The 25,669-nt window shown below is 36.2% G+C and overlaps 2 protein-coding genes across 2 annotated transcripts; both read left to right on the forward strand.

The window, feature by feature from the left end:
* Nucleotides 1-1,213: 1,213 nt before the first annotated feature.
* Nucleotides 1,214-14,632, forward strand: slc13a3 (solute carrier family 13 member 3). Its single transcript, XM_014468733.2, has 13 exons — nt 1,214-1,509; nt 2,148-2,413; nt 3,473-3,651; nt 4,312-4,381; nt 5,917-6,096; nt 6,171-6,296; nt 6,397-6,489; nt 6,574-6,678; nt 6,796-6,893; nt 8,997-9,109; nt 11,184-11,345; nt 13,545-13,682; nt 13,754-14,632. The coding sequence occupies exons 1-13, from the start codon at nt 1,402-1,404 to the stop codon at nt 13,934-13,936; spliced, it is 1,821 nt and encodes a 606-aa protein (XP_014324219.2). The 5' UTR covers nt 1,214-1,401; the 3' UTR covers nt 13,937-14,632.
* A 2,573-nt stretch (nt 14,633-17,205) lies between these two features.
* On the forward strand, nt 17,206-22,479 carry ocstamp (osteoclast stimulatory transmembrane protein). The gene is made up of 3 exons (XM_005798948.3): nt 17,206-17,565; nt 19,387-20,383; nt 20,887-22,479. The coding sequence occupies exons 1-3, from the start codon at nt 17,420-17,422 to the stop codon at nt 21,229-21,231; spliced, it is 1,488 nt and encodes a 495-aa protein (XP_005799005.3). The 5' UTR covers nt 17,206-17,419; the 3' UTR covers nt 21,232-22,479.
* The last annotated feature ends 3,190 nt before the right edge of the window (nt 22,480-25,669 follow it).

The raw sequence follows: 25,669 nt of genomic DNA on the forward strand, positions 1-25,669 counted from the left end.
TTAACTACAACTTACGGCATCATCCAGGACATGTTATTGTGAAATCTTATCTCTACTATCTGGAAATTGAGCGGTTAGCATGTCATAACAGAAATAAGACTATCAAATAGAATCAGTCTTCAGTCAAAGGTCTCTTCAGATTCATTGGAAGACTGACTGCTACTGGAGAGCATTCAAATTAAGAATCAAAATAAAACATTTTTCATACATTTTTTTGTTTAAAAAAGGAATTTGGCTTCCATTGTAATCAAGGTACAATAACAAACGGCAAACTATAACATATAACTATAACATTTTGGAATTAAATGTGGACTGAAATCAGTTTCCTGTGATTTTTTTCTCGCAAATCTGTCATAATATTCAAATACATCCACTTACTGGTAAAGAAAAACACCTCAAATTTAAATGCTAAATAGCTGAAGAAGGTGTTACCCACACTGGAAACTTGGCTCATGATTCATTTAAGATCTCAACTCGGTCTCTGCAGAAACCTGCTGTTTTCGCAAAGTAGCATATATGAGATTGATTTGTTGTGGAAACAGTTGAGCAAATTTACACAAAGCTGAACTCAACTTATGAAGAGCCAAATACTAACAGACAAGGAGGAAAACCCACTGAAGTAAAACAGAAGTTTTAAAGTTTCCAAGTTTCCGCCTGTCAGAGCACCCACCCCCCACTCAGCTCCTACAGACTAGCCAGCATCTATTAGCAAACACCTGGCAGAACTGCAGAGCTCATTATATGAGCCACTTCTCAGTGCAGCGGTGGTAAAAATGTTAAAGGGTCAACATGTGCATATATATGTATATGAAGCATTTTCTTAACAACGGAAGTTAACAAAATTACATGATTGCGTGAGAAAATGGAGCCTGGAAAACACTTTAAGTAGTTTAAATCAAATTTCATCATCAGGTCTGAGTTGCTGCTGCTCAACTGTGACGTCCAGTGGCTTCAAAGTCTGAATCATCTAGATGAAACAAAGAAAACCTGAGCTATAATTTTCACTTTCTTTCTTTTTCTTATTTGTTTTTGTTTTCTAACAGCTAGACCTTTCACATTTTTTCTCCATAAAAGTTACATAATCCTATTCGATAGTGCTTTCTCACTACCCTGTATTACAGTCTTTATTCACTAGGTCATTTACAACATTTAGATTTCTCAGGCATTTCCTGCTGAAGCTTTTTAGTGCATGGACTTGCAGATTTGTGGGAGAGGCCGGTCATTTGGAAACCTGACAGAAAACGGACTGTCCTGTGAAACACCACCACAGGAGGAGTTAACCTGTAGCAGAGCGTGTGGTTAATCTTCTCCTGCGTCCAGCCAGGGGCTTCAAAGTGATCCCTCTCAGGCTTTTCCCAGCCACTTTATTTCCCTAAACAGAGCAGAAAACCCACTGAGGGAATGAAAATGTCTGTGGTGTCCAAGAAGCTGTGGTGCGTCCACAAGCAGCTGCTTCTCTGCCTCGCGCCACTTGTGTTTCTGCCTTTACTTTTTACTCTGCCAGAAAAGGTAAGTACTGATCACATGTTTGTCTTATTTTATTCAATTAGCTAGATAATACCGAGTTATTTGTTGAGCATTAAGCTAAAAATTTCATCTGATTAAAACTGAAAATTGACTTGTTCTTATATTATTTTTGTTAATGTAATAGAAATATTTTGATCAGCATAATTTGTGATACAGAAGAACATTAAATTACATAAAAATGAAAATAGTCCAAATAGTCCATAGATCCAAGAAAACAGCTGATCAAACTTAAAATAAATTTAATTTGTTACAAGTGATCAAATTAAGTTGATTTAATTAAATATCTTTTGTTTATTAAGCTGTCATGTTAAACAAACGTAAATAAATTAAGTTTGATTACGTGTTACAAATTAACAACATTTTTTTCTCTGTTTTCAGTGTTTTTGAACATACTTATAGTGCATTATACATTTGTTTCCATTAAACTAGTTATTTACTTATTTAAAAACAAATTACCTGCAGTTTGAAACTAAACAAAGCACATTTTGGTGTCTAAAGTTTTTCACAATTTGATCCTGCTTCTTATCTTTTAGACTCAAAAACATACAAAATGGTAGAAAAAACACAGATTATCTGACTGTGTTGTTTTGACCTTAAGGTGTGTGTTGCTCCTCTTTCAGGAGGGAAAATGCCTTTACGTTGTGATACTGATGGCTACGTTTTGGTGCACAGAGGCCTTGCCTCTGGCAGTCACAGCGATGCTTCCAGTCTGCCTCTTCCCGACGCTGGGGATTCTCCCTGCCAAAAAAGTCTGCCCCCAGTACTTCATCGAGACCAACTTCCTCTTCCTCAGCGGTCTTGTGTTGGCATCGTCGATTGAGGAGTGGGGCCTGCATCGTAGGATAGCACTGAAGGTCCTTAGTATTGTCGGAGTGAAACCCGCCTGGTGAGAGGGAGAGTTTTGATTGAGAATTTGTTATTCTAATGTTTGTTAAACTAATCATACACACTCATCCTGATCTACTTCTACCAAATCAAATTCGAGGTAAAAAGTGGAGAAGAATTAGATTTAAAGGTGACCTACAATCTAAATTCACATTTTGCTACATTTTTGTAAATCCATTTGGGCTTCTACTGCTTCTAAAAACAGTCCAAGTGCTTAAAAACACTCAGGGGGGTTTGGGCAATAAAATGAGCCGCTTCCAAAACCTTCTGAATGTAACGTCACAAATCAGCAGGCACTCCGCCGTTCCCTAGCAACCCCAACAAAGCCCAGCGTGTTACCTAGCAACTCCAGCTGAGCTCCAGCACATTTGGTTAGCTTAAAGCAGGGGTCTCAAACTCCAGTCCTCGAGGGCCGCAGTCCTGCAACTTTTAGATGTGCCTCTGCTGCACCACAGCTGAACAGAATAATTAGGTCATTAAGGCTCTGGAAAACTGATCTACACAAGGAGGAGGTCATTAAGTCATTTCATTCCAGTGTTTTGTACCTGTGGCACATCTAAAAACTGCAGGACTGCGGCCCTCGAGGCCTGGAGTTTGAGACCCCTGGCTTAAAGGGTACTACTGTTGTACAATGGCTGCTGGAAAAGACATATTTTTTTGTTGATTTACCATTCAAAAATCACTTATGGCATTCTTGTTGGTTGTGCAGGAGGCTCCACTTCTGCATTTCAAAGATGTACGGTTGTATAATTGTGCATCTGTTTGCAGCCATTTTCATGTGAGTTTAAATGTTGAGTTGGAGGGGGCGTGGCCAGCAGCAGCTTATTTGGGTTTAAAGTGACGGTAGTCCAAAGGTAGCTCATTCTGAAAGGAGATCAAAATAGCAGATTAAAATCTCATTATCTAAGAATGAAAAAAATTTAATGAACATGTTTTGTGTAGCTCATAAACCAATCCCAATCTGTTCAAAGAAGCATAATAAGTCACCTTTAAAACTGTCAAGAAGATCCTTTCAAGGATTAAAGTGGATTCATTGTATCTTTGTTTATTAACTCCTCAGGCTCATCCTGGGAATGATGATGACCTCATCCTTCCTTTCCATGTGGCTCAGCAACACCGCCACAACAGCCATGATGCTTCCCATTGCAAACGCCATCCTGGAGAGCCTGTTTGGGGACCTGGAGACCCTGAAGCAAAAGTGCAAATCCCCAGAGGATCGTGACAGTGCTGCAATAAATGGTACAGTGTAATGTTGGCACTGTGTTTTTGACAGGAAATCAAGAAGGCTTCCATCAAAACAACCTAAACAAAATATCTGTTTTGATTACGTCAGGGAGATTAAATTTTTTTCTGCTTTATTGACCATATCAGACTTTCCTATGATGCAATCCCATCGCATTATCTCTTGGAAAAAGCTCAGAATAAGCCTCTTAACTCTAACTATCTGACACTGCACACTGACTGACATAATCAGTGACTAGTTTGCAAATATAGTTGCACATTTATTTGTTTAGGGGTAAATATTTCCCAGAGAAGTCGGTGGAAAATATCAAAACAGAGAGTTGATGGACAAATCATGTTCACCACGTATTTAATTCAAGAATTGTTCATTTACTATAACACAAAAATGCAGATATAATGTACATTGTCCTGTGTAACTTTTGCTGTTTATAATATGTAATCTAATGTATGAACTTTGTGCAGTTTAAAATACACTGAATCCTGGGATGCAGGGTTGGTCAATCATCAAATAGCAATTGATTATTGTTCTTATGCCATGTGACAGTCATGTTAAATTAATTTAAGGTGCAGCCGCCTAAAGCAGCTAATAATTTAAGTTATGTTAATTCTTTTGGATTCTACGTAACCAAAACTGTGTCTCAATTAAATTTCTTGCAGGTCAAACTTCACTGAAGCTCCATTCGCTGCCATCAGAGCCTTCTGAAAAACATATGCTGTCAATGGATGGGTAAAAGAGCAGAGAGAGATCATTTTGGTAGTGATTTCTTAGAGGAATTCCTGAACTTAGATGGAATTCAGGGAATCTTCAACATATTCTAGTTGTAGCTCCTTTGGTGTTTCACATTTCATCTCATAAGTCAGAATTTAAGTTACGAAATATCACCTGGAGCTTAAGTTAGAGTCCCTAACTTAAGCTCCAGTTTTTAGACTGAAGCAACAAACAGTCCTTTTATCCTTAAATCAAAAGGTAAATCCCTTTTCTTTTTCAATTTGAAGCCAGGACACAGTTGGATTATTAGATATGTTTTCATATCAAAGCTCGTTTACTTCTGAGAAAAATAGAACACATCAATAAGCTGCAGTTGGGAAACAATTAGCTTAGCTTAGTTTAGCCTAGCCTATTCTAGCTTAGCATTAGCCCAAACAAGCTTAGATTTAGATAAAAATTGAGAGAAAGCAATTTTCTTTGAAATAATGGTTTAGATGAGCTGTTCTTAACATAGGACCAAGACTGAAAAAGAGAAAAACCTGCAGCTTATTTTATTTTTACCAAATAGAACATTGGAAAAATAATCAGTGTTTGTTAGTTATTCTGAACCAAGTTTGAAAACAAAAATTAGAAAGTCAGTTAGCTTATCTTGTCTTAATTTAAGGAATAAAACTAAACTAAAATAAATTAAAATAAGAACAAGAATAAATGAAAACAGATAAACAATTTGCCAAGCTCAACTGTCTTAATGCAATTTAGCTGATCATAAAACTCAGATTAAGAGGCTGTTTGCTCAGTTTATGTTGTCTTAACTTGGCATGAAATTGAGATCAGTAAGGCAGATAGTGAAACTTTTCTTAAAATAGTCCAAACATTGGCTACTTTGTAGATAAAAGTTATATAGATTATTTTATGATAGTAAACACAGTTGAAGATAGGAACCAGCCAACTGTAATGGGCAAGCAGGTTTAGATAAAATAACAAATGACAAAAAACTGTTTGCTTATCGTATATTTTCGTAGCTTCGAATAAAAACCAAGGAGGATCGTTATCTTAGCTGGTTTGAGAACAGAAATCAGGTATCTTAGTCTAGCTTTTCTTGAACTGGATGTTAAATGTTAAAAGAAAAACGCAATTAGTTTATCTAGAAATAAAGTCATAACAAGAAGACACTTAGCTTAGCATAGCTTAACTTAGCTTAAACGTGAGAACAGATATTGATCCTCAGCTAAACATTGATGGTGAAAACAGACAGCTTTCATGAGCTTAGCAAAAATAGAATTAGCTTGTCTTAACTTGGTGTAGAATAAGAACTGAGAGTAATGGTTAGCTTAGCTAACCAGAAAATAACAACAAGAAACAGTTTGCTAACTTGTCTCCAAGTTAGCTTGGAGACAGTTAGCTTGTCTCCAAGCTAACTTACATTTTACGTTAAAAAAGTGATACATTTGTTTTGATATCTTCATTTTATAAAGGAACTTAATAACAATACATGTCAGTAGTAGTGTAGTGTTTCCGTAAAATGTTGATTCCTGTCTTTAAACTCCAATAAGGATGGAAGCTGTGGAGCCTGTAGACATGAGGACGGCTGAGGAGATCCAGTCAGAGTCAGAGTATCAGCTGAAAGTGTGGAAAGGATTCTTGATCTGTATTCCCTATGCTGCCAGTATTGGAGGTACAGCAACGCTGACAGGCACAGCACCAAACCTCATCCTGATTGGACAGCTCAAAAGGTAGATTCATGTTAAAAAAAGATTTTCTCATTAGAAATGACTCCATTTACCGGTGAGCTTCTTGTTCTTTACAGCTACTTCCCAGACTGCGACCTTATCAACTTTGGCTCTTGGTTTGCCTTTGCCTTCCCCCTGATGCTTCTCTTTCTGTTTTTGGGATGGATTTGGATCTCTTTTCTCTACGGCGGACTGAATACAAGGTAATGTAAAATTATATTGTGATACTTGGTTGGAGTATTGTGTGATTTTGCTTTAGTGAAACATAACTGCCTAGTGTCACACTTATTGTATAAAATCCAGGTTATGTTTCACGAAACACGACCACAGAGCCCAGGCAGAAGCCAGAGCCAAAGCTCTAATTAAAGAAGATTACAGAAAACTGGGGCCCATAAAGTGAGGACTCTTGTATTGTCTTTTAATTTCATACAAATATGTATTATTTCTGTTACTGTATCTTTTACTCACTTTTCATTTCAGCTTTGCAGAAGGGGCCATCTCTTTCTTTTTTATTTTATTCGCTGTTCTCCTGTTCACAAGAGATCCTAAATTTGTTACTGGCTGGTCTGTGTTTTTCAAAAAAGGGTAAGAAATGGATACCGTTCCCATAATTTAAAAAATTTTAGAACAGGTATCATTCGTTAGAAAAGCCTACTAATTACTTTTACTCTTTTTTATTTTTGTTTCTTGTGTTTTCTGCAGGTATGTCTCAGATGCTGTCACTGGTGTCATCATTGTGTCCATTTTGTTCTTCTTCCCATCACAAAAACCCTCTCTGAGTTGGTGGTTTGACCCAAAAGGTTGGTCACATGACAAAAGTTAATATTTATGACTGGATATTTGGTTTAGATTCAAGCACTCTTCCCTACAGAAGCTGTTGCAAAATACACAGAGCAGGTTGAGGAATGTTAATAATGTAGATTAGAGAGTCTTAGTAAAGTTCCCGTCTGGAGGGGAGACTGTACGTTCTCTGTGTCTGTGATTAGAGTAAGCTTTTAAAGCGCTGCAGCTGCACTTTGTGTTTTCTGTTTATGTGTGCGACATAATTTGCATTTTCCACTGAGGAGAAACATACAGTGCTGTGAAAAAAATACTGTCCGCTTACAGATTTCTCTTTTTTGTTGTTGATTTATGTCACACTTAAATGTTTTAGATCATCAAACAAATTTCAACAACAGACAAAGATAACTTGAGTGAATAATACTAAAAGATTTATTTTATCGAAATTGTATGTAAAAATCACATTTTGCATACTTTTGTGCTTACATTTGAATCTCAACTTTAAAAACAGCACAAGTGCTTAAAAATTCACCTAGCAGTTTTTTTTGGCAATAAGTTCATGATTTTTGGTGTCTAGAAAACGAGCAGTTCCAAAAACCTCTCCATTGTTTAGTCACAATTGAAGGGCAGAGCCGCGTTACCTAGCAACCTCAGCTGAGCTTCAGCATGTTTGTTCAGCTGGTTTTGCTACTATATAAAATGTTTTGTTTTTTCACTTACCATTCAGAAACCACTTGCTACATTCTTTTTGGTTGTGCTGGATTCTCTACTAATGCTGTTCAAAGATGTATGGCTGTATAATTCTGCATCTGTTTGCAACCATTTGCAAGTACGAGTGTAAACATTGAGTTTATTTGGATTTAAAGTGACAGCAGCTCATTCTGGAAGGAGCTCAACATAGGCAGAACTGACCAGACTGAAATCTAATTATCTAAGAATTATTTTGTGCAAAAAAAATGTAATGAACATGCTTTGTGCAGTTCATAAACCTATCCTAACATGTTAAAGGAAGCATAATATGTCACCTTTAAAGGAATAAAGCTTTCCAAGTCACCTCGCCCTTTGTGAAAAAGAATCTCAGACCAACAAATCACTAAAATAGAATCTGCATCACAGCATGAAACAGGCTACAAAACCTAAAAAAGAAACACATCATGCCTTTCTTTTTAAAGAAAGACAAGAACAGACAAGAAACAAAATCATTTACATGAATCTGGTTTTGAGGCTCAAGTTGACCACAGTAAAACCTTTTTCTGCAAATGGAGAAGACATGTTATGGTGGTGAACCAACCTGGGAAATTACCGCAATGATGCATCAATTAAAACGGAGACAGAAATACAGTAGCAGTAAGACATACTGCAGGTAGGAGTTAATAGTCACTGTAATACAATACAGTATTTTTCAAAATTGTAGAAAATTAGCAAAAAACTCACAATTATCCATTAGCGTGAAAACGTGCAGGGATATGTAGATTTGGCGTCAATTTGCGGAGTTGCAAAAAGCTGGAGGGACTGATTGAAGTAATTTGGCCATTTATAGATAAAAACTGCTTTGACTTGATCGATAATATTTAAGCAAACAGGTATTATTTTGTTTATGCTCCCCTCTGAACTCTAAAGGTCCACATAAGAAGCTATGGCGGGCTGGATTTGGCCCCGGGGCCTTTTTTTGGTCACATTTTTGAGACTTGCCTCTCTTTTATGGGAACAAACAAGCCACCATGATGTATAAGAAATGCTTTTGAAGGCTTCTTTTTAAGTGGCAGCTTTGGTGAATATTATTTATGGTTGTGGTCCTGATAAGTATCCAGAATGTAATTCAGCATCTCCTCTAAAAAGATGGAAACACAAAGGTGTTTCTGAGAATGCACTGCTTTGTGGATGTTTAGTGTCTGAGGCACATGTGCATGAGATTGTGTTTGTTATGTTCAGCTGGTCAAATAAACCCATGGACACTTGCTAAAAAAGCAAAGCATGGGGCTCTTTGGTCTGATTTGGGTCAAATATTTGAAAGGAAGATAATTAAATCTACTAATCTACAGAACTTTAAAGATTTCTACCATGTAAACTCTTGCAAAGTTCATAAAAATAATGTCTAATTCTTTTTCTTCTACATTTTTCAGCTGTAAACACTCCATACGTCCCTCTGCTTTCATGGAAAAAGGCCCAGGACTCTGTTCCCTGGAACATTATCCTCTTGCTTGGAGGCGGCTTTGCAATGGCCAAAGCTTGTGAGGTAACGAGTTTCTTTTCCCAAATGAGCTTCGTACTTTGAAGTCATAAACTGATTGCAGTCAAAACTTATTTGTACAGCCTTTATGTTCTCTCCTAACATGAAACAGTCAATAGTTTTCTGCAGCTTAAAAGCAATTCCTGGGAATTATAAAGTCTGAGAAAATAAAAACTTGAATAATAATTTTAGGATCGGTGCAACAAATTACCTCATAAAACTCATGTAGCAAAACAGGAACATCTTTTTTTCTGATAATTAAAATCAGTTTATGTAACTATACTGTACACTTTAAACCAAATATTTATATAGTTTCTCATATTTTACTTCAAAACAGAATAATATTTTGCCTTTTAGTTGAGTTTGGATTCGCGAAATAGTTTCGTTTTGCTAAGTTTAAAAATAATAGGAGGGTTTATTTTTAGTATTATATTCTGTATTATTAGAAATTTTTAATGACTTTCTTCATATTTTGAAGTTCACAGTTACAAAAAACTATGATTTTTAACAATTTGTGAAATTGTGCCAAAGGAAAATTATTGTGAAATGTATTTACTTAATTTCTGCTATTTTTCTTAGACATTAAACTCTAATTGACATGACGGCGGCTCCGCCCCCATGTGGAAGTAGAGCTGTCCTCCGACAACCACAGTTATTAAGGCAGACTAGGACCTCAATGCCTTACCCTAGACATTTTTTGAGTCATTTTTGCCTTATAAACCATCATAGAATCATAGAATGTAATAAATATAATCAGGAAAGACAGGTGTTAATCAGAGAGTTAAATAGAAACAAAAATAAATTAGATATTAGAAATTTGCTGCAAAAATTGTCTGAGGATGTAGTTAGTGTTCAGCAGCATTTTTAGTTTTCTTAGGAGGACAGGAATTATGGGAAGATTATAGTGGTTTTGCATCTGGTTCATACTCCAGTCTGGAAGGTGGTGGTGATGCACCTACGAGTTGTTTGCCAACCGCCATAAAACAAAAAGAAGAAGAAAAACGGAGGGCAAGAAAATTCTGTAGCTAGTCCTGCGTCAGATCTGTAAGGTTATTAGCGGGAAATAACGGAGAAATCAACGATAAAGCCCAAGAGTACGGAGCCCCCTAGGGGACATGGGGAATTTTTTTCTTTTGCGTTCCCTCGCAAAACTTTTGCGTTCCCTTGCAAAACTTTTGCTCGTTATAGTCAGTGCTTTATCTCTCTCTGTCTCTCCGTTTGTTACAATGTGTGTTCTTCTCGACAACAATTAATTATTAACTATTTATATTTTAGTTTGATGTTAGTCTTTTTATTTCACGCTAGTCAGCTTCAATGAAAATGTTGCTCGATTGTAAAGTTTAGTTTGTTTTTCTCCAAGCAGATGTTGTTTATGTTTTTCAGCTGAATTAGGCCTATTTTGCACAGCTGAATCCAAAAATGACATCCATTTTTCTCAATCAGGTCAGGATTTTATTCTAATTTGATTTGAAGAAATCCGATCTTCAGACTAAATTGATGACATTTTTGTGACATATTCAGTTCATTTCTGTTAATATTTCTCACCCAAAAAAGGTTTTAAGGAGAACAAAAATGTTTTATAACACAGTGTATTAATTACATGTTACAAACTTGGATTTTTGTAATTTGAGTAATAAACACGTAAAAGGGCAAATACATGTAAATTGAACATTACATCTTCATTGTGTAAAATACTCTATCCATTTGATGCTCATGTTGCATGCTTGGTTCAGAAAGTTGACCTGATTGAGCAAAACCAATGTGATTTTTTCAGCTCATCAAAATGACACTAAAATGGTTGAAAAACCCCAGAAGTGAAAATATAAGGAGACAAAAGTGGAGGTATTTCTCTTAAAATGTAGGGAATAAAAGTAAAAAGTTGTCAGAAAGATAAATACTCAAGTAAAATACAAATACCTGCAAAATTTTCTTGAGTACTTTTACTTTTTTACTTTACAACTCTGTCATTCTCCTTACTTTCTCTGCTGGTTTTGCTTTTTATTTGTTCTGTTCTTAAATGTAGTTTATTATGTTTTTATTTGACCTTTGACCTTAACCCAGATATTTTGCCTTGCGGCAGGAGTCCGGCCTTGCGTCCTGGATCGGAGGCCACCTCCAGCCCTTGGCTGAAGTTCCCCCAGCTGTAGCTGTGATGTTAATCACTGCTTTCCTGGCTTGTTTCACTGAGTTTGCCAGCAACACAGCAACTATTATTATATTTCTGCCTGTCATTGCTGAACTGGTGAGTCTAACAACTAGAATTATAGAATAAAAATTGTTTCTAATGAGCACACATGTGAATATATATGATTTCCCTGGTGAAAAAAGTCTCTACAGATGCTAAATTATACAATTAAACCTTTAAGTTCTTCATGGAGCACCAGCGATCCAGCCATATTTGCAGTACCATAATTCTGCCACACTTTGCGCTATCTGACAAGTTCCAACAGTTCCTGACGGGAGACGTTACGCTTTCCAGCCAATAATGGGTTATTACAGTACTTTCACTCCTGCCGTAGCAGGAAGTGAAATTAATGCGATGAAACACTCATAATAGATGGTAAATTGCAAAATTAACTCGCTGCATATTTAAAGTTCCAGTTGTTGTGGATAAATATTTGCTCACAGAACATTTAAAGACCTGGGTACAATTAAAATAAGCAAAAATATCCAGCCGGACATTTTACATTTAGGACATAAAGGGTTAAATCTATTTTATGCTTAACTTCAAGGTAAACATGCAGGTAAATATGACAGTAAAGGATAAAAACTGGATGCTCGTGTTAAAGCTGTGGACAGTGAACAAGTTTTAGTTCAGTTCTTGTTCTCATTAAGAGTCTCAGCGGACTTGTTAAACTCTGGCAGTGGATGTTCTGTTTCTAACCTGTTGGACATTAACTGCTACTATTATGGTAATGATTACCGAAAGGTTTTATTGCACCCTGTAATTTTGCCTTTGCGCAAAAAAAGTCTTGCGTTTTATCTGCAGGATCCATGATTTGAAGAATTTGTGCTTAAATGATGGTTTTCTTGAATTTGAATTAAAATAAAATGTGAACGGGCCGTGCTGTGGTGGTGTAGGGGATAGCGCGACCCACGTTTGGAGGCCTTGAGTCCTCAACGCGGCCGTCGCGGGTTCACTTCCTGGACCTGGCGATATTTGACGCATGTCTTCCCCCTTTCCTGTCAGCCTACTTTCATTTAAGGGACACTAGAGCCCACAAAAGACCCCCTGGAGGGGAGAACAAAAATAAAATAAAATAAAATTTGAACTCAAGCTGTTTATATTTATATAATTGAAAGACTTAATTAGTCAAACTGATAAGAGATTAATCCTACTAACAACATTTAACGCATTTCAGTTCTAACTGAGTACACTGCAAAAACACAAAATCTTACCAAGTATTTTTGGTCTAGTTTCTTGTAAAATCAACTTAGTAATCTTGAAAAGTAACTGTTCAGCAAGATATACCAGTTTGTTTTAAAGTAAATTCTTAATATTGGACAGAAGAGTACTAGATTCATTGATAGCTTATTTCACTTATAACAAAGGAAAATGTCTTGATACAAGTTGAATAATCTGCCAATGGAAGTAGTACATTTTCATTGTTATTAAAAAAGTATTGAATTAAAACAAGCTGCTATATTTTTGCTGAAAACGTTTTTGTACTTTGGTTTTGTCTTATTGCAAGTGTACTAAGATATTTATAACTAGACCAAAAATACTTGCTAGGAGTTTGTGTTTTTGCAGTGTAAATACAAAATGCTGTGAACAAACAGGGAAATAGTGGTTATTTAACCTGCTTATAATAAAGGTTAAATAAGAAAGTACACAGTTTTTGAATTACCACCATTTTGACTGACATTTTTATAAAGTAAACGGGACACAGGCCTTTTCAAGCTATTGTGTTGAGTTATATAAACAAAGAAATAAAAGAAAAACTTGCTATCCAGTGTCCCTTCTTCATTGGGTGAATGAAACAGATAAACTATGTTCAATTTTACTCAGAAGTTGAAACTTGGAATTTGAAGGTTCATCAAAATCCAATACGGCTACTTTGTATGTTAAAATCAGCCTATTTGTGTTTTTTCTTGTGTGTGTCTGGGTTTTTTCTGTAATCAACAGTAAAATATAAAATAATATATTCATAATAATAATTTGCCCAAATTATTATTATTTTTGCCTAAATCATCTTTTGCCAAAACAGAGGTGGTGACAAAAATACTTTCTGTATAATAATTGGTGGATTAATCAACAACTAAAATAATCATTAGTTGAGAGTAAAGTCAAATTCCTTGTTTGTCTGAACAAACTTGGCTCATAAAGCTGATTCTGATTAAAGAGTTTTCCAGTAAGAAGTGCAAGTTAGATATGTCTGAGTGTTTAATACCTTTAAATGCTTTCTAAATGAAATTTTGAAGAGCAGGACTGTCTCTGCAGGCCATTCGTGTCTCTGTCAACCCTTTGTACTTCATGATTCCTGCCACTGTGGGATGTTCATACGCCTTCATGCTTCCTGTTTCCACTCCACCCAACTCCATCGCCTTTGCATCCGGACATCTCATGGTCAAAGACATGGTAACGAACTCACACTGACTCGTTCACTTTAGAAAACCAGCAGCGGTCCTCATGCTTCCCCTCTGTTTCAGGTGAAAACCGGCTTTGTCATGAACATCCTGGGGATCCTCTCTGTGTCTCTGGCTATGAACACGTGGGGCGTCGCCATGTTTAACTTGAGCTCCTACCCAAAATGGGCTCACACCGCCAACACTACTGCTGCCACTCCAAATGTTCACTTCCCATCCATGAGGTCAACCAACGCCACGCTCTGAGGACGTAAATGCAGACTGTATATAGATTTAAAAACTAAAACTATACATGGACGCGTCTGTTTTTAAATGTGCTAAAACACCACAAAGTTCTGTTACTGCTGCTTCTGGCTCTTCTGCCTTTAGGAAGCTCGTTGTAATTATTGCTTCATACTTTAATGTTCACTTTGGCTTTAAGATTTGTGAATATGCTGTGAAAAAAAATGCTGAATTATCATACACTAACTGGGCCAGAAGTACCAGATGCCGTCAGATTTAGGCCATTCAGAATTTCAGTAACATCTAATTCTTAATCCATTGAGTTTAATATGATGTCGGCACCCTTTTACAGTCTAAACAGCTTCAGCTTTTCTGGTTTTGGACTTTTTTAAAATTTTTTACAGAAACTCATTTGTGAGGTCAGACACTGATGTTGGACAAGAAGCCCTTGCTCTCAGTTTCTTCTCCAATTCCTCCTAAAAGTGTTTTAGTGGGTTTAGGTCAGGATCTGTGCAGAACTGTCAAGTTCTTGCAGATAAAATATTTTTAATAGACCTTTGTGCATTGTTACCAAGTCAAATTAGAACAGGAAGGCCAGTATCTTGACTTCCTGAAGCCTTAAATGTTGCATTTACTGGAGTTAAATGACTGAGTCTAACTTCCAAAAAGCAAAAACACAAAAGTATACCAAGTATTTTTGGTCTACTTTCTAGTGCAAATATCTTGGTACACTTCAAATAAGACAAAACAAACTTACAAATAACTTTTTTCAGTAAGATGTAGGAGCTTGTTTTAAGTCAGTTACTCCTTAGTATTAATAAAACTGGCAAATAATTTGCCAGTGGAGCAAACTGTTTGTTTTATTGACATACAGTGTCTGGATGGTTAGTCAACAAAAAAAAACTGTTGTTTTTTCCAGCAGGAAAAAGTTGGTTTTCCAACCAACTGGAAGTCCAGGACCAATACTTCTGGACTTCTGGAAGTCCAGAACTCCTGGAGTTCCGCTCAGGTTGCTAGGTGACAGGCTGGGCTTGGCTGGAGTTGCTAGGCAACGGGGGAGTGCCCATTGATTGTGACTTAAAAATCAGGAAGTTTTTGAAACAGCTAATTTTCTTTACACCAGAAAGACATTAACTTATTGCCAAAATATTGTTTAGTTTAGCTGTTTTTAGAAGCAGTAGAAACGCAAATGGAAGCATAAAAACCTGCTAAATGCGAATTTTGCATAATTGATCCCCTTTTGCACTCCAAACATGGCAGAAATATCTCAGAACATTATCTTTAGAGCCATCCCAATAATCAATACAACCTTAAAATTGTCGCAAGGAGATGATCAGGTCAAACATCGTCATAATTAGTTTGCCGTGTTAACTGGTGCTCGGAGGTCTGTAGCTAATTTCTCTGTCATTATTCACCTCCTGCCACTTTATCTGTACATTAAGCCATTTTTCTTCATATACACATTTGATCATAGACCCAACAGACAACAAATAAATAACAAAATTAGAAAAATCACAGAAAACGTGGCATCAAAACTGGATAATAGCACCAAAAGCTACATGTCTTAATCACTTCTACTTGGTTATAATGGTTGCAACACCTGAGGGAATAATTTTGAGGGAGGACCCAATACACTTTCCAATACTATACTTTAAATAGTATTTAAAGTATACTATTTACTATATAGTAAATAAATTCTGTTATTCTGTTTTAATTCTGTTTTATAGAGGGTGCCGTTTGTATTTCTTACTACAAGGTGAGTCAAAAAGAAGAGAAACATCTGTGAATAACTTTTATAATACATGCATCACTGAAATTCAAAAAGAGATCATGTTGGTGAATCCTTCTGCACACATTTCACTTCCAGTAATTAAAACCTTCCCCAACTATATTGATGAAAGCTAATTATTGAATCTGTACACTTTATGATTTACCTGCAAGTTCCTCATCTGTCAAAAAAAGAGTTTTAATACGATGACAAAAAGAGTGAATGAAGGCTTTCACACATTTTGGCACATTTTGTCCAACCTGCAGTAAAACCCGTGTTTGCTTGGTGTTATAAAGGATTATTTTGTGTCAGACTTGGAGCCACAAGGCCTTAGAGCAATGGTTAACTTCTGCAAGGCTGCAGCGATCATCCATTCAGTGCTGTTTCACCAGCAGAAAGCTCTTAATGTTTACATGCAAAACTAGAAAATACTCAACCACAATCCACAAAGCAGAGTGGATTCAGCTCAAACAGAAACATCAACCTTGGATAAGGACTTGTGTGTTTTAAAAAGGTTAGATAGAAGAAAAATATTTTTTATGGATTAAGTTTTTAGTTTTGCATCGTGGGTGTAGCTTTTCTGTGTGACCCTGTTTAATTTTGCTGTTGCTTTTTGTGGTTCTCAACAAGAAGAAAATTACTGCTGCTCACCAAAATGGTCATTTCTTAAGGAATAATTTGAATACAGTCAGTTTCTGATTTTTGGGGAATAATATTCTGTTTTAGTGCAAAAAAAGCACCCCAGCTGAGGAAGTTGTTTATTAGCACTTGGGCAATACTTTAAAAACAATTCATTTTGCATCAAAAAATAAAATTTTCATTTTCATAATCTTGTCTTCAGCTGAACATTGTAGTAGGAGGTAAACTAAATAGCAGCCAACTGAACAAATGTTTGACAAATTACATTCTGCTCTTTACTCCACCTATCAGACTCTTGACTTGCTGATGCAAGATGACTAAACATTTTCATCAAGATGACTAAACATTTTCATCAAGATGACTAAACATTTTCATCAATCAATAATGAAAGGAAAAAAAAATCTGGATATTTAGAAATTGATAGTAGCATTCTGGCCATCAAATTAATTAATTTATTATCACCTGCTGTTGTAAATCATAATATTTATTTCTTGTAAAGTAGGTTTTGAAAAAGGTAACACTTTATCTTCCATTTAGGTTGTATGATTAAGTGAAGGCTAGAAATACATTGTAAAACATTTTCCTTTTTCATCTCAGGATAGAATCTCAGGATAGAAAATCAAGCCGCTAAGCATTCTGGGAAATAGTTCCCACTCCTGTCTTTTTCTTCTTTCAGTTTTTTTAAGTGCTAACCTAAAAACTCAAGTAGGAGGTTTGACAAAATGAATAAAAAGTTAACACAACTTGCTATTGTAAGTTTATCTGTCACAAACTCACACATTTGGGTTCGAAATGTAAAACTCTCTAAATTTATTTGACTTAAAGAATAGAAGATAATAGACACAACTAAATGCTGCTCAAATGTTTTACAGGGTAACTGGTCATTATGCATGTCTTTGCATTTGTCCCAACCTTATTTCTGGTTTGTGGATGAGTTTGCTTTAAAATGACCTTTAAGAAGTTAAAAGTAATCAAACTGATGGTCAGTTTTTGGCGTCATCACATGTTTAAATCATCATAAAACTTGTGTCACAACCCGTGTTTGTCACCGCCGGTCTTTAATTCACAGAAAATGCTCATTTGTTTCCTCCTGAGAAATCATGCGACCTACAAACACCAACATGACGCTGACTGTTCAGCTCAGTTCCCCTTTTTTAACCTTCGAGGTTCAGCAACGCTTCCCAAAGCGACTTTATCCTGCTCTGTTTGAAAGGTCGATCATGGAGCATGCTGCTTTACCACTCAGGTAAGAAATGTCAGCCACTCTGCACTGTAAAAAGAGAATAGAGCTCAAAATTTTATAAAATGAATTAATTTATTACATGTGATTGAATTAAGTAGGTCAAACTTAATTTATTTATCCTTGTTTATCATCATAGCGTAATAAACCTAATGTATTTATTTTTGGATTTTAAGTTGGATTACCTGTTTTCTTTTTTCAGTGTGAGTGATAAGTACATTTGTTTGATTTAAAAAATAATAATTTTTACTTCCTTGGGTAATTCTCAAAATGAGCTAAAATAATATTGAGTAAAAATCAAATTAGGAAAAAATATTTCTTGGTGACCTGTGGTGTGCTTTTATTTTTTACTATTACTGGCAATAATTACTTTAAATAATTACCTGTATGCCATACTAAATTTGAACTACATTACTATTATTCTACTCAATAGAGATATTTATAGCTTTGCATTAAACCAGAGCTCCTTTATGTATTAACAAGTCATTTGACTCAGTAAAAAAATCTAGTTTACAGCACATCTTTGTAACTGTTTTATGCCTCATTTATTAGTTTAGGCTACACTGACGGTGACTAACTAAAATAAAGGAGAGGATCCAAATTCAGAGCTTTTTTTAAGGTAGGAAGATGATAAACCAAACCTGATTAGTTTATAATGACTTGAAAGAACAAAATAATGCTCCTCTACAAAGTACACATCCGGACAACAGCTTTTTTATAGGCAGATATTTTTTATATTTGCATATAAAAGATATGGAAATATTTACTACAAATATTTCACAGAAAAAAAATCCACAAATGCTCTTTTTTTATATATATATTTTTAATATATATTCTAGGTAGCCCATTGGATTGTGATTTTGAGAAAACGTCAAATTTTCTTGTTCATAATTTGAGTTTCAAGCTATTTGTCTGTTAATTTATAGAATTAAAACAGGAACGTTTCAATTTCCGAGTAAAGATTTAACAGTTTATCTGTCTCATTCCCACAAGGAAGAAGGATAACAGGTTTTTCTTTAATTTAATTAATATGGAGCTTCAGAAATTAACCGTTCTTATAACGCAACACAACAGCCTGAGAAAACTGCTGTCCAGCCTACAGGTTTATGGGCTGTTCAAAACATGTTCATTTCCTTTCGAGCCGTTTTAGGGTTACTGTCACTTTAAATCCAAACGAGCTGCTGCTGGCCATGCCTCCCAACTCAACGTTTACACTCACACATGAAAATGTCTCAAAGCAGATGCCCATTTCCACACCTGTACATCCTATAATGCAGCTTCTGAATGACAAGTCAACAACAAAACACCTGTCTTCTCAGCGCAGCCATTGTTCAGCGCATACAGCAGTAAAAACAGGTGACCAAACGTCCTGGTTGCTAGGTAGCGGGCTGGGATTTGCTGGGGTTGCTAGGTAACGGGAGTTAATAATCAGGAGGTTTTTGAAACGGCTCACCAAAATAATAGTGAGCCGTTTTTATTTATTTATTTTTTAAGTGCGTGGGCTATTTTTAGAAGCAGTTGAGATTCAAATGGAAGTACAAAAACGTGAAAAATGCGAATTTAGCATATTAGCTCCCCTCTAAAATATCTACGAAGATGGTGGTAGCTATTTCAAAAACCTTGTAGCCTACTTCCTGAGGTGTTATTTATCGTAAAAATGGCAAGAAACCACTGTTGTTGACTGTAAAAATGATTATAATAAATGCATAATGCAGAAAAGTTGACATAAAGTGAATATTAGCTATTCTTGGGGGTCTGTATGGAAGTTGGAGCCCCTCATATCAAATCTGAGCACCAGTTTAAATAGGCTTTCTTTCTTATTCACAGGAACAAATCAGGATCTCGCATACAGGCTCTGAAGTCTCTGCTGGTTTACCTCTGGGATGTTTACTCCAAACCTGCTCCGTCAGGCAGAGAAATCCTTTCTCTGCTGTCTATCTGCTCCACCTTTGCCGTCTTTACCGGTGGACTGCTGCACCACTGGCTGTCACAGACTCTAAAATACGACCATGTTGCTTCGGTCCAGACCACCTGCTTCTACAGCGTAACCATGCTGCTGGTCTCCTTCCTGTTCCACCCCCTCCGCTGCGTTCTCACCATGATCCTGCCCACTGTGTGCACCAAACAGGGACGCAAACTCCTCATCTCGGCCTCCATCATGATTCTGGTGCTGAATGTCATCCCTAACATCACGGTCAACGTAAGAGCGGTCGCGGGGATCCTGAAGTGCACGGCTGAGGGCTTCACAAGGACCCTGCTGAACTCGTCTGAACCCTTCAACGAAGCAAAGCGAGACCTGGTTGAGGAAGCCATCAGAGTACAGAGGGAGGACTTGAGCATCGTCACCAAGTTAAGGAAGTTGGACCATTTCACACATGTTGACGTGTCAGAAGTCAGAAGCACGTTTTCTAAAGTGATTGGTCAGATAGACGTCAACTTCTCACATGCAAAGAACCTGCTGAGAGAATACAAGCTGCTGTCAAACCGGATCCTCGCAGCTGTTTTTGTTGCATTACTGATTATTGAATCTGCACGATATTTAAAATCCTTCCTGACCTCTGTTCAGTTTGATAACCGCTTCATCTCTGCGTCTTCTGAGGGGGAAGAACAGCGGCCTAAAGATAAAATCAGGGTCGCAGTTTGCAAAATAACAAGTCAGGAATGTACCTCTTCCTTCATATCTCTGGTCATTGTGACGTTATACTTTATTGCAATAACTCTAATTGTAGTTTTAGATCACATTGTGTATCACATAATCCAGATTATCGTGCCCTGGGTGATGGATTTCCCACCAACAACTGCTGCTATAACTGTCAGTTATAAGGTAAACTTTTTCTTTTCAGCTCTACATATTTCCCCAGTTCATAATATCCTTATTTGGCTAAATTCAAAATTATCATTGCTTGATGAACTTCCATTTTCAGTCTTAACTATCTCTAAAAACAGCCAAAGCACTTAATAAAAACAACCCATCTGTTTTTTGACAAGAGGTTTTTTGGTGTCAGGAAAATGTGCTGTGCCGTTACCTAGCAACGGAAAAGACAAGTGTCTTGTTGTTGACTTATCAGTCAGAACTAATTGCTGGATTTCTGTTGGTTGTGCAGGAGGCTCTACTTTTGCTTTTCAAATATGTACGGTTATATAATTGCGCATCTGTTTGAAGCCACTTTGACGTGCGAGTGTAAATGTTGACTTAGGTGGAGTTCAAAATGCAGAACTGACCAGACTACAATCTCATTACTGAAAAATTATTTTGTGCAAAAAATGTAATGAACATGTTTTTTGTAGCCTATTTTCTCATATTTAATGCTCTTCTTTTTACTGCAGGTTAACTGGTTTCCTCCTGCCCTCTGCATTATCCCTCAGTCATGTGTCCCACAGGAGCTGCTAAACTTCCACAAGGACTACAAGTGGACCTTCGACCCCGAACCGTCTCTCTGTGACGTGACAACGTCAGCTCCGAAGCTGGGCGTCGCTCTCCTGCTGGGATGTCTGTGGCTCATGAGCTACCTCATGGTGTTTCTCGAAGTTTACGCCAGGCGGCTTCGCAGGAAAATCTGCGCCTCGTTTTTCAGAGAGCAGGAAGAAAGAAGGAGAGCGTATTTGACAAAGAAATTAGAGGAAAAACAGAAGACGAGGAAGGAAAGGAAAGCTAAAGCTATTAATGTTTGATTTTATTTTTAGAAGGTTTTGTTGGCTCCAGTGGCCCCCATCTGAAGGTAGTTAGACAGGAAAGAGGGTAACGACACATGCGACAAATGTCACCAGGCTGGGAATCGAACCCATGACCACCTTGGCCTCAAAACATGGTTCGCACTCCGTCCCTGCGCCACCACCGCACCCTAATGTTTGAATTTCTAAGTGAAATCTATCTAATTATGATATATTTCTATTGTAGACCAACATAATTGTGTTTTTTTATGTCTATTTTATTTTTTGTTTAACTTGTAACATGGAGGAAAGTAACATTATTTAACCCCAAATACAAATTAGGTTTAATAGAAAAATGTACAAACTAGCATCTGCTCGGAACAATACATTAAACAAGGAACAATTTAAATAACTCAACACAACTCTTAGCTTCTCAAAATTTACAACAAAATTTCTGTTTTAATGACCACTGTGACTTAAAAGTTATTTTGTTTCTTTATAACAAGCATCTGTACTTAGTCATATGTTCACTGTTATTCATTCATTTATGAATATCACAGTTTCAAACAAAACATTTAAGTAGGAAGGTAAATATTCAGTCGACCAATTAAGTATTTAAATTTAGATAGCAAGCTAAATATCTAGCTTTAAAGCAGCTCAGCGCTAACTAAATATTTACCTAGCTCAGGGCTATTTTTTTTGTTTGGGGCTAAATATTGAGTTAGCAAACTTTAAGCTAAATATTGATGTTATACATTCAATATTGAGCTGCTTCATGATCACTCAACCTAAATATTTAGCTCTAAACTCAATATTTAGTTTGTAAACTAAATTAGGGTATTTATTTTTTCACCCTCCAGATGTGCAGTTCTTGGAAAAGCATTGATGGTAAACAAATTAATGTTTAGCATGTCCAGTAGTGAAACTGAAACTCCAGTGGCTCCTGTTTACAAGTTTTGGTTTTTAAGTTCAGGGTGTTTGGTGAAGAAATTTCTTACTTTAGCCGTATTTCTAAAATGCAATGAAGTATTTGGTGTATTTTAACTAAAGTATTAAAAAATACTTTAGTTAAGTATTTTTTAATACTTAACTATTAAAAAGTATTAAATAGTTTTACTTTGAATTGCATCTTGACTGACAGCGTAAAAAATAAATGAATTGCTGTAGCTAAGGAAGTTGATGTTGTGCTTCACTTCTTTCTATTTTTTTTTTATTTGTCATATTGGGGTATAAATGCAGGTAAATATGAGGCGGTGGTTTTATGTTTTTGGACGTATTGGAGTTGTATTCTAAACAAAAATAAAAATTTATTTGACAAAATAAAACAATAAATTTGTCTGTCAGACAAAACTAAAAATATGTCAATATCAATCGAGTGTATGAGCCACTCAGTTGACTTTTAATGATGAAACTTGTTTTGCTGACATTTGGCTGTGAAGGCCTCATGGCTGTTTGTCACCTCAACTCATGATGTGCTTTTGCGGAATGTGAGCCGATGATCGAACATCCTGTTTGTGAGACACTGAACCAACACCTTTGTTTCTGCAAGCACGTCTCCATGCGGTGTCCTCCAGTCTGAGCCTACTTGTGGTTTTATTCAGGCGTAAAGCCGTATTTGCTAGATTTACAAGCACCCTGTCATACAGGAAACAACTCCAGCAGCAGCTGCATCTACCCCCCAAAACTGTTTCACACCTCGCCATCTTTCTCTGTTGGTGTTTAAATTTGTGGTTATGTGTTATGCAAGTATGGCTTCAATATGTTTTTGACCTTTCAGAACCACTAGGTGGCACTGTGGTACTTCAGGGGGAAAAAAATCTAATTTCAGGAAATGAAAAATAACAGATTAGATCTCGTAATTTCTGGATTTTTATATTGGCCTAGATAGATGAAATGGATTAAATCAACCAGTTTCATGCGTGTAACAAATAATTCACCAGGCTATTCAAAAATAGATAATACATTTTAAAATTTCTCAAGAAGTTCTTTGCATATCAAAGGCTTCCCATGAGGCTGGAGGGTTTTATTTTAAGACGCGTCCCAGAATATTAATAGAAAACGTCTTTATAATCTATTTTTGTTCCTGACACTGTGTCCACTTCATGATTCTTTTAAAATGCAATCGCCTGTGCAAAAATAATCATCCTTTTCAAATTTCTATTGGTTAGAGTCAACTCTACAATTAAAAAAACAAAACTATATAGATGTATTTATTAATCTAAATGACCTGATTTTGTTGTGGTATAATAGTATTTGATTATCTGTAATTTTACAAATTAATTTTGGTATATTTGGCATGTACTGAATTAGAACCAGCAAAAATAGAGTTATGAGAAACTAAAGAAACTACAACTCAAGCATGTCTTTATCTGAATACCAAACGTGATGTACAGCAGACATGAACAGAGATGATCGAATAATTATGTTTTGATGTTTTCTTCTCTAAAGGTGCTCCAGGTAGCCTGCAGAATGAACATCTTTTATTTGAAAATGGAGAAACTTCCATTAGTATTCAAAATGATGGTCCTGTGCACAGAAACAGGGTTTAAGACCTTTTTCTTTCAGGCCGGATTCTGAAAACAGTCACTTTGAAGCATTAGACACTCAGGATGAATCACTCTTTCAGACTGCTTAAAGATGTAAACATCATCATGACTTCTTTTTAGCATGTTTTCAGCTATGAAAACAACAAATAGGTTTTTCTGCAACCTTCAGATCTGCCAATGTTTGAGACTGGATGTTGAATGTGTAGCATCTCAACAAAGAACATTGTTGCAAAAGTCCTGCAATTCATTTTAATTCAGCTTTATGAATCTTTATTAACCTAAAATGTGTTGCCATGTTTGTTTTAGGGAGGTTTTTGCTTCTCCACCCTTCCAAGAACGCTATACTTGTTTAGTCTTTTCTTATCATCCTGTCATGAACTCTGATATTTATAGATGTTTCTGAGGGCTGCAGATTCTTTAGTGATTCTTGGATTTTTGCAATTTTTGTAAACAAAAAATAATGTGACTTGGTGTTTGAATTTACTGGGATATCCACTTCCTGGAAGATTAGCAACCAGATGTTTTCCACTTGTAACCAGTGGTTCTCTATGACGGTCATCTAGCCTCAAAAACGCTTCCCAAGCTGAAGAGCCGCAACAATTTATTTTCTAACAGGATATGTTAAAATATCATAAATGTAATAAATGAGGACAAAAGTAGAGTCCTTGTTTATGGATAGTGGAAGAAGGAGGACAGGTAAACACCTTTAATAAAGGTCTATAAATACACAAAAAGAGGCTGCATGAAGAAGAAAAACTCCAAATTTAAACAACAAAATCCAACTGTTGTTGAGTCTGAGAGATAAAAAGGCTGCTAGAAACTGGAGAAGCCCAAATAAACACCAGGGAAATTAATAAATGAGAGGAAAAAAAAGAAAGTGATACTCATTGTTAAGGAACTAGAAATACAATACAAATCTTACCAAGTATTTTTGGTCAAGTTTCTAGTCCAAATATCTTAGTGAACTTTAAATAAAACAAAACTAGCTCACAAGTAACATTTCAGTAAGAAATAAGAGCTTGTTTAAAGTCAATAAAACCTTCATAGTTCCACTGGTAGATTGTTTCACTTCTAACAATTGGAAAAATGTCTTGCGACGTGACATAATCTGCCAAAAATCACTGCTAAGGAATTTTTTACTTAAAACAAGCACCTATATCTTGCTGAAAAGTTACTTGTAAGTTAGTTCTGTATTAATTTCAGTGTAATAAGATATTTATTCTAGAAGCTAGACCAAAAACACTTGGTAAGATTTTGTGTTTTCGCAAGAAAAAAAAAAAGTAGCAATTGTATTTTAGGGTCTGGAAAATGAAACATTTCCAAAACCTTCTGAAAATAAGGACACAAATAAGCAAAGCATGGGCCGTTACCTAGTAACTCGAGCAAAGTCCAGGCCGTTACCTAGCAACCCAGTGTAAACGTTGAGTTTTGGGGGCGTGGCCAGCAGCAGTTTATTTGAATTTAAAGCGACAGAAATCCAAACACATCTCATTTTGCAAGAAACTCAGAACAGACTAACATCTCATTGTCTAAAAATTATTATGAGCAAAAAATGTAAAAAAAAACAAACCAAAAACGTTTTATTTTTGCATAGCCTATCCTAACCTGTGTGTGGTCACCTTTAAGTTAGCCTCTTCAGACTATGGAGTGTCAGCTAATTTATGTCCGCAAGGGCATACATAAATTAATATAACATTACACAACAGCAACAAGCTTGATAAAATGATCTTTAATTGGTTTTGTTTAAATTCATTAACCAACGTTTGCAGTGGTAAAACTTGTGGCTGCCGCCCCTGTTCTGCCAGCACTAACACGGCACAATTGATTTTTGGAACAAGGACTGAACCAGTGAGGATGTAATGATGAGTGGATGAGAGAGGGAGGGAGAAGTGGAGAGAGGAGAGAGAGATGAG

Source organism: Xiphophorus maculatus, chromosome 1 (assembly GCF_002775205.1).
Source record: "Xiphophorus maculatus strain JP 163 A chromosome 1, X_maculatus-5.0-male, whole genome shotgun sequence".
Taxonomy (NCBI): domain Eukaryota; kingdom Metazoa; phylum Chordata; class Actinopteri; order Cyprinodontiformes; family Poeciliidae; genus Xiphophorus; species Xiphophorus maculatus.